The 17,336-nt window shown below is 38.8% G+C and overlaps 1 protein-coding gene across 4 annotated transcripts in view; it reads left to right on the top strand.

The window, feature by feature from the left end:
* ATRN (attractin) overlaps positions 1 to 17,336 on the top strand; it is a 161,438-nt gene that overhangs the window by 24,557 nt on the left and 119,545 nt on the right. For all 4 annotated transcript variants that reach the window (XM_047067624.1, XM_047067625.1, XM_047067627.1 and 1 more), the window contains exons 2-3: positions 10,864 to 10,947; positions 14,694 to 14,807. In XM_047067624.1, coding sequence (XP_046923580.1) covers positions 10,864 to 10,947; positions 14,694 to 14,807 — 198 coding nt within the window. The remainder of the gene's footprint in view (positions 1 to 10,863; positions 10,948 to 14,693; positions 14,808 to 17,336) is intronic.

A 17,336-nucleotide genomic window follows, 5' to 3' on the forward strand; every position in this document is an offset into this window, starting at 1 on the left:
TGAACTGTAAGAATAAGAATATGTCTAAGAATATGTTGGGAAAACACCTGGACAGAAGCACAGAGAGGCAAAGCGATAAAAAATACTCTGTCTTTTGTGAGCTTGCTTGTGCTGTGCTCTCTCTTTCTCTCTCACACATACACACAGTGGTTTTCTGTGAACCATTTGAGAATAAGATATATCTGTCTCGTGGCCCTTGGCCCTTTAAATTGAAGTACTATTTAGGGGTACCTGGGTAGCTCAGTTGGTTGAGCATCTGACTCTTGGTTTCGACTCAGGTCCTGATCTCGCAGTTTGTGAGTTCTAGCCCCATGTCCAGCTCTGCGCTGACAGTGTGTAGCCTGTTTGGGATTCTTTCCCCACCCCCTCCCCCTCTCCCATGGTGTGCACGCTCTTCTCTCAAAAATAAACTTAAAATTTTTTCAAAAATAATGTGTATTTTCTAAGAATAGTGATAGTTTTAAGAGACTTAAGTATTAAGGTACTGTTTTCACCTTCAGTAAATTTAATACTGATATAATACCTTTAATATATTGTTTTTTACTGAATTTTATCAATTGACCTGATAATGTCCTTTAAATTATTTGCTTCCCCCACCTCCAGTACCAGATCCGGTGTAGGGTTGGGTATTGCATCATATCTTTATGTCTCTTTAGCCTACTTTAATCTCGAATATGGGTCAGCAAATCTTTTCTGTAAAGGACCAGATAGTAAATATTTTCTGCTTCGTGTCTGTATAGTTACTCACTTCTGCTCTTGTAACATGAACATTGACAATAAGCAAAAGGGCATGGCTGTGTTCCAACAACATTTATTTACATGAACAGTTAGGCAGGATTTGGCCTACGGACTATAGTTTGCTGATTCCTGATCTACAACATTTCTACTGCCTTTCTTATTTATTTATTTTTAATGATATTGACATTCTTTCATGAATACATCCTCCCTCTTTTAATCCAGTTTCCTATTTTGCTTTTGCTTCGTGTTTCCTCCTGGTTAGATTCAAGTTATGCATCCTTGGTCAGAATACTGTGTAAGTGAGGGGATATCCCTTCTCAGGATATCACATTTGGAGGCAGGTGATGCCTGTGTCTTCCTTATTTTTTATATTAATTTTGTTTTCCTGTTTGAGGTATTATCTTTTTTTTTCCTCCACTATCTACTCACGGTTTTATTTCCTTCTTGCAACCAGTAAGCAGTATGTGGGGAAACACTTTAAAACCATGCATATATTCTGCTCCTCATTAGGTTTTCCTCCTGCTTTTTTAACATCCATTGATGCTAAAAAATATTTTAATACTCCTCTCTCTGATTAATAGAACAAAGATTTTAAAACACTTCTCTTGGGGCGCCTGGGTGGCTCAGTTGGTTGAGTGTCCAGCTTCGGCTCAGGTCATGATCTCACAGTTCAAGAGTTTGAGCCTCAAGTCGGGCTGTGTGCTAACAGCTCAGAGCCTGGAGCCTGCTTCAGATTCTGTGTCTCCCTCTCTGTCTGACCTTTCCCTGCTCATGCTCTCTCTGTCTGTCTCTCTCTCAAAAAGAAACAAAAACATTTAAAAAATTAGAACACTTTTAATTGACATATGGAGAATACTACACCATATAGTTACTGTGCTCTTCAAAATATTCATGAAGTAAAAAGGAAATCACCCTGGGAATTTGAAATTTTGAACTCAATGTTAATGAGAGTATTATATGTCAGAAGATGGGATACAACTAATGCAATGCTGAGAATGAAAGTTAGGGCTTTTAATGCATGCATTAAAAGAGAAAGATTGAAAATCAGTGATCTGTTTTCAACTCAAGAATATGGAAGAACTGCAAAATATATTAAAAGTCATTAGAGTAGAGAAGACAAAATTGACTGGTGCCTGTTTGGCTCAGCCAGTGGAGCGTGTGACTCTTGATCTCAGGGTTGTGAGTCTGAGCCCCAGTTGGTTGTAGAGATTACTTAAAAAAATAAAATCTAGAACAAAAGAAAAAAGAAAAAGAAAAGACAAAACTGGTAAGTTGCTGGAGAGATTGATAAAGAGAAAAAGAAAACAAATTACTGATGTCAATAATGATAAAGGGGGTATCACTATAGATTCTAGATACATTGGAAAAATCATAGGAGGTTATTACTAATAAGTTTATTCTGATAAATTTGAAAAAATCAGATGAAATGGCAAACTCTAGTAAAACCAACTTGCTTAAAAGAAAACTTCAGGCTCAGATGTCTTACCAGTGAATTCTTCCAAACTTTTACAGGAGAAATAGCACCAATCTTATACAGACACTTCTGCATAAGGAAATAGGTAAAATTTCTTTCTTGTTTTTATACAGCCAGCATAATTTTGTTATCAAAACCTGACAAAGAAAAAGCAGGTCAGTCTAACCAACATATAAAAATTTTTAAACAAGATATTTGCAAATTGTATCCAGCAAAATATCAGAAGAATCATGACCAAGTTGGGTTTATTTGAGAAATTCAAGGTCAATTTAATATTTGAAAATCAGTATCATTCACAGCATTAATTGAATAAGGGAAAAAAGGCAAATGATCATTAGATACACAGTTTTGGTATTTTTTTTGAAAAAATAGAACTCAATACTAATGTTAAAAATCCTTCCTTAATCTGGTATTAAGAAAGGGTTTTGCAAAGAACTTAGGGTGAATATCACACTGGTGAAATACTGAAAGCTTTTCCCTGAGATTGAGAAGAGAACAAGGATACTTACCATCACCAATATTTTTCCATATCATAATGGAGATCTTAACTAATTGTAATAAGGCTAGAAAAATAATAAAGTCATAAATATTGGAAAAGAAAAAATGAAAGTCTTTTTTTTTAATGTTTTTATTTATTTTTGAGACAGAGACAGAGTATGAGCAGGGGAGGGGCAGAGAGAGAGGGAGACACAGAATCCTAAGCTGGCTGCAGGCTCTGAGCTGTCAGCACAGAGCCCGACGTGGGGCTCGAACCCACAGACTGTGAGATCATGACCTGAGCCGAAGTCGTACACTTAACCGACTGAGCCACCCAGGTGCCCCTATTTTTTTTTTAACAGCAGATATGAAAAAAAAAAAAAAAAAAAACAAAAACAGCAGATATGCTTGTATTAGTCCTAGTTTTTGCCTGGGATAATCAGAATGGTATTACCATATCACAGAAATGAAAATTTCATTGTTAAAAAAATATAGAAGTGGTATTTAAAGTTTTGGGCCAGTATGAGATCAATATGACTTCCATCAGAGAAGCAGATTGAGGTTGGAGCCCTGGGTCATTCCTACAACTAGAGATTGGGACAAGCAGGTGAATTTAGCAGAGGGGATTGAGAAAAAGTTGTGAATTGAGAGTGGAGGGTTTTGGAAACCAAGTGAAGAAAGTGTTTTAAGAAAGAGGGAGGCATCAGCTATTTCAAATGCTTATATAACTTAACAAAAGGATTTGGTGGTGGGGGAGTGGGGTAGGGGGGGTGGCTGAGGAGGTTAGGGTTAAAGCCTGGCTGGAATGTGTTAAGAAGTTAGTAGGTGAGAGTGTTGTCAGTGAGAGTGGGTAATTCTCAAGACTTTTGCTGTAAAAGTGAACAAAGAAGTGGCAGCAACGTGAGAGGAACATGAGATAAAGGGAGGGTTTTTTTTTTTTTTAAGTTTATTTTTAAGAGAGAGAGTGAGATAGCACATGCGCAAGTAGGACAGGGGCAAGGGGGAGGGGGACAGAGGATCTGAAGTGGGCTCTGCACTGACAGCAGAGAACCTGATGTGGGGCTTGAACTCACAAACCATGAAATCATGAGATCATGACCCAAGCCGAAGGCAGATGCTCAACCACCTGAGCTACCCAGGCACCCCAAGGGAGTTTGTTTTTTAGGAAGGGAATACGACAGCTCATCTTCTGCTGATCCAGTAGAGAGAAGTGTGGGGTAGGGGTTGGAATTAGGTTTGTTCTGCTGGTGCCCTGATTGAGTAGAATTTGAGGATTATAGGCCCAGGTAGAAAATTTAACCTTAGATGGATTTAGATAGTTTATCCATTATAACTGGAAGGCAAAGTACATGCATTTAGTAATTGGAAGAAAATATAGTTCTCTCCTAATTTCTTTCTTTTATTACTATTCACTTAGTGCCGTTAGGACGCCAGGCACATTTCTAGGCACTGGAATTAGTGAACAGAACAGACAAAAATCTTCACTGTCATGAAATTTACATTCCACTGGGGAAAAATAGATATGAAACGAATAAGTAAAGCAATTCACTGATCATCCGCTGAAATTGAAGAGGGGGAAGAGGGTTTAGAAAGTTGAAAGAAAATAAGGTATAAAAGAGAATTGACCAGAAAAATGGAAGGATTGTTGTCCTGCAGTGCTGAGAATCTACTTGAGATGTGTGTTTATAAATGTGAAGTAAGACCAGTCAGCACAATGTTATGTCTCTAGTTTTATCCGGCTATTTGGTTGCATATACTAAGTAAGCAGAGTTGGGTTCAGCCAGGTTTAGGGTTTGCCATATGTGTAATTTCAGCTTGCTAAGATGCCACTGAGTGTAAAATGCACTCTTACCTCGTGTACTACTAAGAAAGAAAAAAAAAGCACTTCCTTTAAATTGTGACATGCCGTTGATTTTACAGTGCATCCTGGTTTCTGGACTATTAGGAAAAATTTGTTCATTTCAGAATTGGTGAAATTAGTAACTGGGATGGTTTTTACTTGAAAGCAACAGAAAATCCAAACTTAAATGGACTTTAGCTATGAAGAGGAGCCAAGGGGGATATGAGGAACATGGCAGCCTGTATGAGACTTGTTTCCTTGGCTCTCCCAACTGTAAGCACTCTGCTTTTCTTGAGCCAGCTTGCTGTGGGGACCTACGGGAAACTTACAGGATCTGGGATCTGTTGTGATCCTTCCAGACAGAGAGAACTGATGTATGACTGGGCCAGTGTAGCAGGGGGCATGGATGATGAAGCAGCAGATCCTGGAAAGTGTGATGTTGCACTCACGGAGTATAGCAGGTGTTCCTGACCTCCACAAGGTCAATATATTGCTAAATGGATGGGCAGAATCTTACCTGTGCTTGAGACCAGGGGGGTGTTGGGAGACCTGGGAGCAGAGAAGATTCATACTTAGATGGGATGGGAGTGTAAGATGGTACACCCACTTAGGAAACGTTTTGGCAGTTTCTTTAAATTTAACTATATATCTATTATTTGATCTAGCGACTTCACTTTTACGTATTTATCCGAGAGGAATGTCCACACATGCCCACACAAAGGCTTGTACACAGTATTCTTAGCATCTTTATTCATAAGAGCCTCTAACTACATAATCCAAGCGTCTGTCAACAGGAGAATGAATAAACAGGTTGTGGTATATTCATGCAGTAGAATACTACTCAGCAATAGGAAGGAGCAAATTGCGGATACACACAATACTGAGAAAACATTTTGCTGATCAAAAGAAGCGAGGCACAAGAGTGTCTCTGTATGACTTTATTAAATTAGGTTGTAGAAAACTGGTCTATAGTGATGGAAATAAGATCAGTAGTGGGAGGGATTACCTGCAAAGTGTGTGAAGGAACTTTCCGGGGTAACAAGACCTGTTTTACGTGTTGTTTGGGAGGGTTCCCCACGTGTGTACATTTGTCAAAACCTAACAGATAGTACATTTAAGGTGCCATTTATTGTATATGAATTACTCCTCACTAAGATTGATTTAAATTTTTGGTTGGAAGAAATCAAATCAGTATAGCAGTCATACGTCGTACTGTATGTGAATAGATTATATTATGACAGTAAAACTGTCAGGTTAAGAAACAAAACCTAACCATATCCTGCTTAGAAGAAAGAGACTTGAAAATTTGGTAAGGAAATATGAAAAACAGAGTTGGATATAGAGCTATGGCCCAGGAAAACAACAAAAAAATCGGTTGTCAGTAGACAAGGTGGAATGTGAACATCAAACTATATAAGTGGGTTATTATCATGATAAAAGAGACAATTTATGAAGATCTAATAGTTATGGAGCTTATATGGCTAAATAGCTAAATACATAAAGCAAAAATAATGTGGCAAATGTGTCATGGTATGGGATTTTGATATACTTTTCTCAGAATTAGATCTTGTAGGTAACAGGTAAGAATATAAAGGGTTTGAATAGTGAATTCAATAAACTGAATTACACATACATAGTAGTTTACATTTCCTACAATAGATTATCTTTTTAAAAAGATTTAAAAAAAAATTTTTTTTAACGTTTATTTATTTTTGAGACAGAGAGAGACAGAGCATGAACGGGGGAGGGTCACAGAGAGAGGGAGACACAGAATCTGAAACAGGCTCCAGGCTCTGAGCGGTCAGCACAGAGCCCGACGTGGGTCTCGAACCCACGGACCGTGAGATCATGACCTGAGCCGAAGTCGGACGCTTAACCGACCGAGCCACCCAGGCGCCCCAATCTTTTTTTTTTTTAATTTTTAACGTCCAAGGAACTTTGGTCAGAGTTTATCAATGTCCAACATACTTGACCACAAAGAACATCTTAACAGGTGAGAAAAGTTGAGGGTTTTTTTTATAGGCCACATTGCCTGGTAATAATACAAATAAAGTAGAAATCATTGTAAGCTGACTTCTTTGAAACCCGCCTCCTTTGGAGGGTTCCCCTATTTTCCCTGTATTTGTTTCTACCACATAATCACCCTCAGCGTATTCTTGAGTTGGAAAGTTGGTAGAAGCAACGAGTTAATTCTTTATATTTCTGGTTTTGTATTGTTGAAAAGCCTTGGTTTCAATCCAGTGTCTTTGTGCTACTGCTAGTGAAGTGAGCACAGGCAGTACTGGTATCTACACCTGGATTGCCAACGAGAATGTAAAACTTGACCTGAAAGTTTAGTTGATATTCCTAGCCTTCCCCTTTCAAGTCTCTCTAAATTTTCAGTAACCATTTGTTAGCCATTCACTAGAACATAGGGAATTTTAAGTTAAAAGAATTTATTTATTTATTTATTTATTTATTTATTTATTTATTTATTACAAATGTAACTTCATTTTGTTTGTTTGATTTTTTTAATGTTTATTTGTTTTTGAGAGAGTGCAAGACAGAGTGCCAGCGGGGGAGGGGCAGAGGGAGAGGGAGCCACAGAATCCAAAGCAGGCTCTAGGCTCCAAACTGTCAGCACAGAGCCTGACACGGGGCTCGAACTCACAAACTCTGAGATCATGACCCGAGCTGAAGTCAGATGTTTAACGGATTGAGCCACCCAGGCACCCCTATTTATTTATTTATTTTTTAAAAAATGTTTATTTATTTATTTTGAGAGGGAGAGTGCACGCAAGCGAGGAAGAGGCAGAGAGAAAGAATCCTAAACAGGTTCCATGCTGTCAGCGTAGAGCCTGACGCAGGGCTTGAATTCACAAACCATGAAATCATGAGCTGAGCCGAGATCAAGAGTTGGGTGCTTAACTGACCGAGCCGCCCAGCTGCCCCTCAAGTTAAAAATTTAAAAGTAACAAGAATACAGAGAGGATGTGGAAAATAGCATATTCTCACGTATTGCTGATGCAAATGTGAGTTGTTACAGCCTTTTGAAAATTGGCAGCTTGTTTAACAATTAAAATTCATATTCCTTTGGCCCAGTAATCCTCCTCCTAAGATTCTATTCTTAGAAATTAAAGCACAAGTAAGGCCATATGTATAGGGATATTTATTGCAGCAATGTGCATAATGCCAACTGACTGAAAACAAAATGAATGTTAGTAGGAGAAAGGCAGGGAAAAAACCACTACCTCCATAGGTTAGAATATGCTTCACAAAAAGTGAATTAGACTAATACCTGTTTAGTCGGAGAGACTGTCACAAAGTTTTGTTGGGTTAGAAAAGGAAGATGCAGAAAAGTTTGTATAATATGTGTAGCCAAAAATTAAGAGAACTGTGCATATATCATGGGCTCATGAATATGAAGAAAAATAGTTAAGAATGCTTACTAGGTGGTTAAATGTTTATCTTAATGTGGTGTGGGTGGGGGTATACTTGGGGAGAAAAGTTACAAAAGGTGAATCGTCGTTTAGTTGACAGCTTGTCTGTGATCATAACTATGCATTGTCTGTAAAATTATGTAAATGCTAGATTTAAAAATACTGAGTAGATATTTAAAATAAAAATGACCTATTTCTTTTCTAAAAGTGATGCTGATTTGCAAATACCTGAGCATGTCTATGTGCAGTCCAGAGCAACCCTTAGGAGCAAAACAAGCATAGTAGAAAGCCAGAAAACATTGTGAGCTAGAAGGGCCTAAACTTTGTCCACACATACATATACAATAAACCAGTAACCAGTGGGAAGTTTATTTGCCCATAAACTGGGAGTGGTCTCTGTGGTTGGTTGATGCTGTGTTCATGGACCTTTGCATTCCTTTGGTTGGTCATCCTTGGTATTGGCTTCCTGTTCAGCCTTGTAGCATAATGGCTGCATTACTGAGATTTGTGTTTGGGGCACAAATTGGTTATAACAGTGTGAGAGGAAGGTGCAGAGAGCAGAATTGGGCAAAGGAAGAAGTTGAACTTCAGTGTAGGCCTGACAAAGGGGAGCTCAGAAGCAAGGACTGTCAGAGTTGTTTTTTGTTGGATTGCTCCAGACTTTCCACCCTTTGTGGTATGGACCACCCTGGGCAGGGTGTGACCTGGGGCAAGGCAGCTCCTGAAGGAACTGTAAGAGCCGAAAAACTGTTGACCAGGCTGTTAGTCCTTCCTCAGAAGGGAGATTATGTGGCAAATCTTCCTGTCTACCACACTGTCTTTGTTAATGAGAAAATACTTCCTGGAAGGCCTCCATCAAGACTTCCCCTGACATTTAAGTATTTGATTATGTGCTGTGACAGAAACTAGTAATGACCCTTCGTCTCCTTTCTCCACTTCTCTAATGAAGGGAATCCTGATTTTTCACTGAATACATGGTCATTTGGAATAGTGGCTACATTTCTCAGCCTCCCTCTACATTTAGATATGTCACTAAGTTTTGGCTGATGGGATATAAGTTGAATTGTCTTGTTTGACTTAGAAGGAGGGAATGTGCACTTTGTTTTCCTCCTTCCTGCTGGGTACAATGTGGGAATAAAAGCTGGAGTTTGAGCAGCCATCTTGGATTATGAGGTGGAAGCCATATGTTGAGGATGACAAAGCAACTAGATAGAAGAACATTAGGTCCCTCATGATTATGGAAATCCTTTTGTGTTCTCTGTATTTCTTACCTTTGGACTTTATTATCTTGGTTAAGCCATTACTATTTTTGTTTTTCTGTCAGTTGTGTTAGGTTTCTAATCAGTTATTGTCAGGGGGCATAGGAAACCATGAGTGGCTCAGACTAATCTTTTTGGGTTAGAATGGATGTTGGGAGTAAGACATGGAGATACCAGTATCCAGGTGAGTACAGCAGAGGGAGAGAAGGGCAAAAGTCCAAGAAGGATTTGAAGGTGATGATAATTGTGATGGACCATGGAATCTTATGTGGGAAAGTCGAATGTGTGTGTGGTGGGTGATGAGCATGAAGAAGTGATAGTTCAGTGGATTGGAGGTCCCCATGGGGATGATGACTCACTGGAAAGGGAGAACTAGGCTAAATGAACTTGAGAGAGAAGAGATGGTGGCCAGAATGTAGGATGCCTAAAATGCAGATTTTGGTATTCATGCTTTTACAGGAAATGGCAGGACCCAGAGGAGTGGGTGACTAATATGGGTGGAAAAAAAGACTGTTAATGGTGAAGTTAAGAAATGGAAAAACTGGGTTCTGATTAGAACATCTTATATGTTGATGTAGTTGAATGAACTAGATGCTAATATCAGTGGGCAAGAAGGAGTAACTGGGATGTCAGTAGATAAGTCAGAATGTAAGGGAGTAAGACCCAGAGGAGAGCATCTGTTTCAGACAGGCTGACATTGGTGATGGAAGATGGACAAAAGATGATCTGGAAACAGCAGTGTGGAAGGAAATAGCATCCTTCTTAAATTTCGAAAGTTCTATATAGGAAAAGATACCAGACACAAAATATAAAGAAAAAAGTAAACTGAGAAAATGTATTTATAGTACATTTTACATGCAGATGGGAGCTCTTTAATATAAAAAGAGCTCCTAAACATTAATTTGAAAAAGACAACTTGGTAGCAAAGTGGGCAAAGAATATGGAATTTTAATTCAGAGAGGAGGAAATACAAATGACCAAAACATATGAGAAGACACTTAAGCATCAAGGTATGTACCAGCCAAAACATTAATGAGATATCAGTATATGCCTATCATATAGTCAAGACCTAAAAATATTAAACTTCAGACTTGGCACGAATGTGGGAAGACAGGTGCTGACGGTCACTGCTCGTGGGACGTGGTAGATTGCCTTCAGAAGTGGCAGCCAAATGGCTGTGATGGGTCCGTTGTGTATTGTGGCTTGACGTGCTTGCCTGTCACAATTCTGCTTTCCACGGTGTTATTGTATTAAATACCCTTTAGTCGTAACTATAACTGTGTGATCTTTTTAAAAACCAGCTCATATTTATAAGTAAGTTCTTGTAGCCATTTTCATGGTAGCCATTTTCAAAGTATGATTTTCCTATCTCAGCTAGAAAGATTTAGATAACGCTTTTTTTCCCCAATTCCTGTTGGTTTTAATGTATTTGTACCCCCCTTTCTTAAGTTTATGGAAATTATTTTTTTCATCTAGATTAGTATAATCTGACTATAACTACCCAGTCATTTTCTTCTGGTTATAGTGTGCATTAATGTACTTACTATGCTTAACTTGCATTATTTGAGAATTAAGAAAGATTAGTATGTGAAACTTGGATGGACTTACATTTTTGTTTTTTGTTTTCTGTTTGTTTGTTTGTTTTTTGCATTACAGACTAACTGGATCTTCTGGGTTTGTAACAGATGGACCTGGAAATTATAAATATAAAACAAAATGTACATGGCTCATTGAAGGACAGTAAGTAGTAATGGCTGGTTTAAATTTTTTTTTTTTTTTAGAGCTCAGTGTGGCGTTACTTATTTTACACGTAAAATTAACAACCTGTAGCATAGAGTACTTAAAATATTTTTTATTTGATAACTTTTCATTTGACAAGTGAATATTTTATTAACCTTCATTGTGAATTTGAAAACAATTTTTGTTTTCAGTTTTTGTTTTGTGTTGATTTAAAGCTGTGAATGAATTGTACACACCAGAAGTTTGTATATTTTCAGTTATCATATTGAATATTTTAAATGATTTATACCATTAGAAAATTATAATATTATATCATTTTTCTAAGTACTTATTTTTATTGTGGGCAGGAAAATAAAAATAGCTTCTTCTCTGGACCTCCTGTGCCCCTCCAGCTGTTGCCTTCTTCTCTTCATGGCACATCTTTAAAGCAGTGTTTCTCAAACTTTTTGGTCTCAGGACCCCTTTACACTCTTAAATTTTGAAAATTCCAAATAACTCTTGTTTGTGTGGGTTATATCTGTGTTTATTATATTATAAATAAAAACTAAGGAAATTCCTTATTAACTCATTTAAAAGCAATAATAAACCTACTACATGTTAGCACAAAATGGCATATTTTTATGAAAAAGCAAACCCTATATTTAAAAAACATCAGTGAGAAGAATGGTATCGTGTTACATTTTTGTAAAATCACTTCTCTGTCTGGCTCAGTAGAAGATAGGTGGATTATCATATTTTCTTCTGCATTCAGTTTGTTAGAATATGTTATTGTGGTTGAAGCATGTGAAGAAAATTAGGCTTCACTTGAATGTGTAGTAGGAAAAGGAAGGATATCTGAATAACATTTTTAAATAATTTTGGATGGTCTTCTTTGACACTGCATCAAAGCTTGACAAGTGCTAATTTCTTAAACGTAAATTGCAGTGTGGAATCTAAAACATTATTAATGAACTTTTGGAATTTAAATTAAAATCTTTTGAGTTTTCTTATACTTTTGAATGGCTCTTTAAGCTTTGCATGGTTTTGTAACAGGTTATATGGGTTATTTAGAAAATAATGGTTCCCTGAACTATTCAGATCTTCCTAATTTTGATATATTTCATGATACAATATGAAAAAAATCACACTGGTTAATGTCACCATTTAAAAAAAAATTTTTTTTTTTAACGTTTATTTATTTTTGAGACAGAGACAGAGCATGAACGGGGGAGGGGCAGAGAGACAGAGGGAGACACAGAATCCGAAGCAGGCTCCAGGCTCTGAGCCGTCAGCCCAGAGCCCGACGCGGGGCTCGAACTCACGGACCGTGAGATCGTGACCTGAGCTGAAGTCAGATGCTTAACTGACTGAGCCACCCAGGCGCCCCGGTTAATGTCACCATTTAATCTCATCAGAAAATTTTAAGCATTGGGAAGTTTTATCTGGGTGGCAGAGACAGATTTTCCAAAACTAATTATTGCTTTGAAAGCCTGTATTTTATCTTTGGCAACAAATACTGCCAGTTGTTTTCTTTGAAGTGACAGACCTGCTTTGTTCATTTTTAAGGAAGTATCTACCAGATATCCAAGTCTGAGTAACCATAGTTTGTCAGTTGTCCTTTCAAGTAAAAATGATAAGTAGTGTTCGAGAAAAAAGCGGTAAGTTCAGCTCAGCACTCAAACAATTGCAAAAGCGATTTTCCTGGAGCCTACAGTACTTTGTTAGACAGCAGAAGTGCTTTATGCACACTTCCCAGCCTGCCAGGCAGAATATTCAAAAGATGTGTATTCGTGGGCCACAGTTTAATAAAATTAGCAGTTTTTACCGCTTCATAAAGATACTCTTAAATGAAACTCCTTTTTCCTTGTGAACGTGTAGTATTAAAGAGTAACAGCGATTACTGGTACGGTTTGGTGCCTCTGCCCTGCTCTGTTCTCAGGTACCGGCAGTTTCACCCACCACTGCTCTTGCACCATCAGTAAATGCCAACGGGTCCCAAGGCCTCTGGCATTGTGAGGACCCCACTTTGAGAATGGCTGCTTTAAGGAGTTGTTTGCTCTTGCCCTTTCTGTCAGTTTATTTCTATCTGACGTCTTTCTCCAGCATCCCTCCCAGTGTGCCCTTGGTGGTGGTTCCTCCCGAGCCTAAGCAAAAAAGTTTAACTCCTTCCTTTCTTATCTCCATATTCAGCCTGCCAGTAAGTTCTGTCTGTTCTCCCTCTAGAGTGTCTTCCCAATCCATTTACGATCTCCCTTTCATCTTCATCTCTACAGTTGTTGTAAGACCCCAGCCATCCTCTGTTTTCTGGGCCACGGTGATAGCCTTGAAATTGGCCTCCCGGTTTTTGCCGTTGCCCTTTGCCCACCTCTCGCTTCTTGTCTCCTGTGGTCTCCTCTGTTTGCTCTGTTTCAGACATGCTGATTTTCTTCACGTTGCCTAGACACATCAATCCCTTTCTCACTAAGACTTTAAGACTGTGCTCTTCCCTCTGCCTGAAACATTGTTCCCCAGCTTTTTTCACATGGCTTATCTCTTGTCATTCTCATCTTTTCCAAAGCTTTCTGGGATAACTCCCTGCCACCTGTTGGACACATCACATTCCTTTCATTTCTTCATGGTAGTTATCATCAGCTGAGTTAACTTGCTTATGTACTTAATTGTTTGCTTAGAGATGTTAGGTAGACACGTGTGGGGTAGAGGGAAGGCCTAGACTGGAGACATATAATTAGACATCACCAGGGTATAAATGGTGCTGATTTTACCAAGAGCTTTTTGAGTGGAGTGTTTGGGTAGAAGCCAGGTTTGAGAACAAAGTGGGTGAGTAGGATGTGAGGAAACAGAAAGCAAAGTCTTGTGTGGAGGTTCACTCTCTTCAGAGGAGAGAGGAGGGGTAGGTTGGGTAATGGCTAGAAGGAGAGTTGAAATTTGAAGTTTTTATGTTTTGTTGTTTTTTTGGTAAAATGTGTGAGACTTAAGGACATTTAAATATGGATGTGGGAAGTTCCAGATGAGAGGGAGATGTGAAATGTTTAAGAGATGGAAGGAGGAATAGACAGGTGTATCTGTTTTGGAAAATGGGGAGTTGAGAGATTTTTGAGTGCTGAGCTTAAGCAAGGAGGTGAGACTGAGTGGTTTGAAATAGTAATTGGGAGTTAGTAGCAATTGTGGGGAAGGAGAGAGAGAATTAGTAGTAGGACTGACTGCTGGCAGAAGTAAAGTGCCAATTTGAAGTTGGTGAGCTGTGACCAGTCCTGGAACCAGCCTATCCAGTGTTGTGACTACCTCCAGCACAGCTTAGTTTTCTTTGCATTTAATTTGAATCAAAGGAGATCACTGGTTTCCTCTAGACCGGGGCTTTGCCAGGTAGCTCCATGAAAAGGCAGAAGGGTAGGCAAGTTTAGAGAATTGGCAGTTGTGTGTGTGAAATGATGTAGTGTGAAATCTTAAGTTGAATAGGAAAGGAAGTGCAGAAATGAAACAGCTAACTGGTTGGTTCACAGGCTGTTAAAGAACAGCCACTGTATGGGCTGTAGGGCCTGAAGAGGCATAGACCTGTCCGCCTTGTTTACCGTTGCATGATTAGTGGTCTCGCACATAGTAAGTACAAAGAAAAGTAAATCTTTGACAGATAAAGGAATGTTGTTTATATACTATTGATTTCTTCTCTCCGTGTAAATTTATCTTTAAAAATCTATGTCTGTTTTCTTCTCAAATGTCTGGTAGTTATGCTGATTATTATAAATTACTCTTTTTTTTGTTCTTTTCAGGCCAAATAGAATAATGAGACTTCGTTTTAATCATTTTGCTACAGAGTGTAGTTGGGATCATTTATACGTTTATGATGGAGACTCAATTTACGCACCACTAGTTGCTGCCTTTAGGTAAGCTCTGTCATATAAGTACTAGTTAATCATTATCTGATTTCTGAATTCAAACTTATCTCCTAGATTGCAAACTTTTATTGCTCATCACTTTTATTATCACTTACTTACCACCTTTATTTCATGGCGAGAGTGCTAGTTCTGGAGTCCTCTGTGACTTGTGTGCTAGGCCTGACGTGGTTTCCTGTAGATACTAGGTAAGTTTCTGGGCAGAGGACTGGACCTCTCATTTCGGTTTCCTGATGTATCAAATTGTGGTAGTACTATCAAGTTTACTTACTTCTTGTGGTGGTGGTGAAGTTTACATTTAAAAAATGTTTTGTGAGTAATATATTGGATATTGTTTTTGTGAAAAATTTAAATCAGGACCCACATTCACCTTGACCCTTGTGTTCCTCATTGCATAGGCCTTCAGGAGTTATTTGTTGAATCCAAATATAGTTTGTGTGTGTGTGTGTGTGTGTGTGTGTGTGTATTTATGTATATGCATTAATATGGGTGAAGGAAGCTTTTTGGAAAAATACACAGAAAATGAACAGCAGTTACCTGTGGAAAATGAGGAAAATACCAATTTTGTGTTGTGATTTTTTAAACAAGTCTATTCCTTATTAGGAAACACTTAACAGTAAATACATGGGGTATTCTGAATTGTTTCGGCATTTTATTTTTTATTAACAATAAGTAGATGTGTTGTTTATTATATTTTTGACTGCATGGGAATTCAAAACCGTTCTATTTTTCTTCCTTTTACTCAATAGACGATTTATGAACTATATTTTTCAAAACCGCACATCCCCTTAGAGAGCCATAGCTGTCAGTTTTTCATCTGCAGCTGACTTTCTGGATTTCTTTCTCTGACTTTAAAAAGAAATCAGTTCAACAAATATTTTTTGTATTCCTCACATGGGGCTTGTGTAGTTGATGTTTCCTGTCAGCGAGGAGGTAACAGAGAGTAAAGAGTACACAAGAAGCCAGAGAGCTCAGGAGATCAGGGGACTAATGTGCCCTTGTATTTCTCCATTCCCTTGGGCTTAGAATTCTCCCCAGCATGTCTTTGAACTGAGCACCGAGGTTATTTTCTAGGTTTCAAAGGTCCACTCTGGAGCCAAAGAGCAGAGTATATAGGCCATGCTAAGCAGTAAAATGTCATTGTCCAAGTGTTGGGTGCACTTATCTTTATGCCAGAGTTTGAAGCATACCTTAGGTTATAGCAAGGCACCCCAAACTTCAACACAAGTAAGGAAACTGTCTCTGTTACGCTGTTATCATGATAGTACTTGGGGGTTCACTTGACACTGAGTTCATGAGTCAGAATTCATGGAGTCCCTATTATGTGCCAGGCACTGTGCATCAGCTTGCCAGTAGCCCTTGGGGGAGCATCAGCCAAGCAGGTGTGCATAACCCTATGGCTCACCTGGATTGTGTGTCTGGTGAGCCGACACGTGAAGCAGCAACAGCAACAAAACAAGCAGGAGGCTGTAATTTTTCTAGTCAGTGACTTCTTTTTAAATTATTATTTATTTTTTATTTTATTTATTTAATTTGAGAGAGGGAGCATGAGCGGGGGGCGGGGGGAGAGAGAGAGAGAGGGAGAGAGAATCTTAAGCAGGCTCCATGCTTAGCATAGAGCTCAACACAGGACTCGATCTCATGACCCTGGGGTCATGACCTAAGCCGAAACCCAGTCAGAGGCTCAACCGACTGAGCCAGCTGGGCATCCCTAAGTTGGTGACTTCTGAGAGAAGCCAAAGTATATGCACAGATTAGTAGAAGGATTTTTATGTTTCTCTAAAAAAGCTGGTTAATTGATAATATACATTAATCCATTGGTTATTTTAAAATTTAAACTGACAACATAGTGTGAATTCTCTAAGATGTTAGTGAAAAAAATGTGTGTTTAAAAATCAAAATTTACCTGAAACACAAAACTCCTAAAAGCACTGATGTGCAGAACACCTTGAAAACAACTGTTGAAGCCATGAGGGTGCTGTCACAAGGTGGAGGCTGAGGGGTGCTGCTGGGCCAGGGGAGTTCTCGAGAGGGGAATCAAACCGGTGGTGATGTGCAGGCATCCCAGAGTGTTGAGAGCCTGCTGGCAGACAGCCCAGCTAATAAGAAAAGAACCACATGGGATTCAGAAACTGGGGACTGTTTATCCCAGTTCTGCCCCAGTCTCTGTATGAACCTGAACAGGTCATTTAAGTGCTCTTGTACTCGGCTTCTGCCCAAAGTGCTGGCGTCGTTCCGTGTTTTCTCTGAGTATGTTGCAAACTACAAAGTTTAATTTGATTCTGAGCTGGTTGATCACATTTATCTTTTACGTATGGAATTTCTGAATAAAATTTGTTTATCAGAAAAAAATTTGGTCATCAAACAGAGTTCATTAGCAGACAAATCTGAGAACCGCTGGACCAAGACTCTTGCAGCTGTACCACATCTTGATTTTGTGGTGTGTTCAGTTCAACAAATGTATAAACGTAGCACCTTTGTGGAGCAGCTCTTCTGCTGGGATCTGTTGGTAGGAGATGC

The sequence above is a fragment of the Lynx rufus genome, unplaced genomic scaffold, assembly GCF_022079265.1.
Source record: "Lynx rufus isolate CCGP_SWC_20201006 ecotype Redwood Valley unplaced genomic scaffold, mLynRuf1.p SCAF_8, whole genome shotgun sequence".
NCBI classification, from domain to species: Eukaryota; Metazoa; Chordata; class Mammalia; order Carnivora; family Felidae; genus Lynx; species Lynx rufus.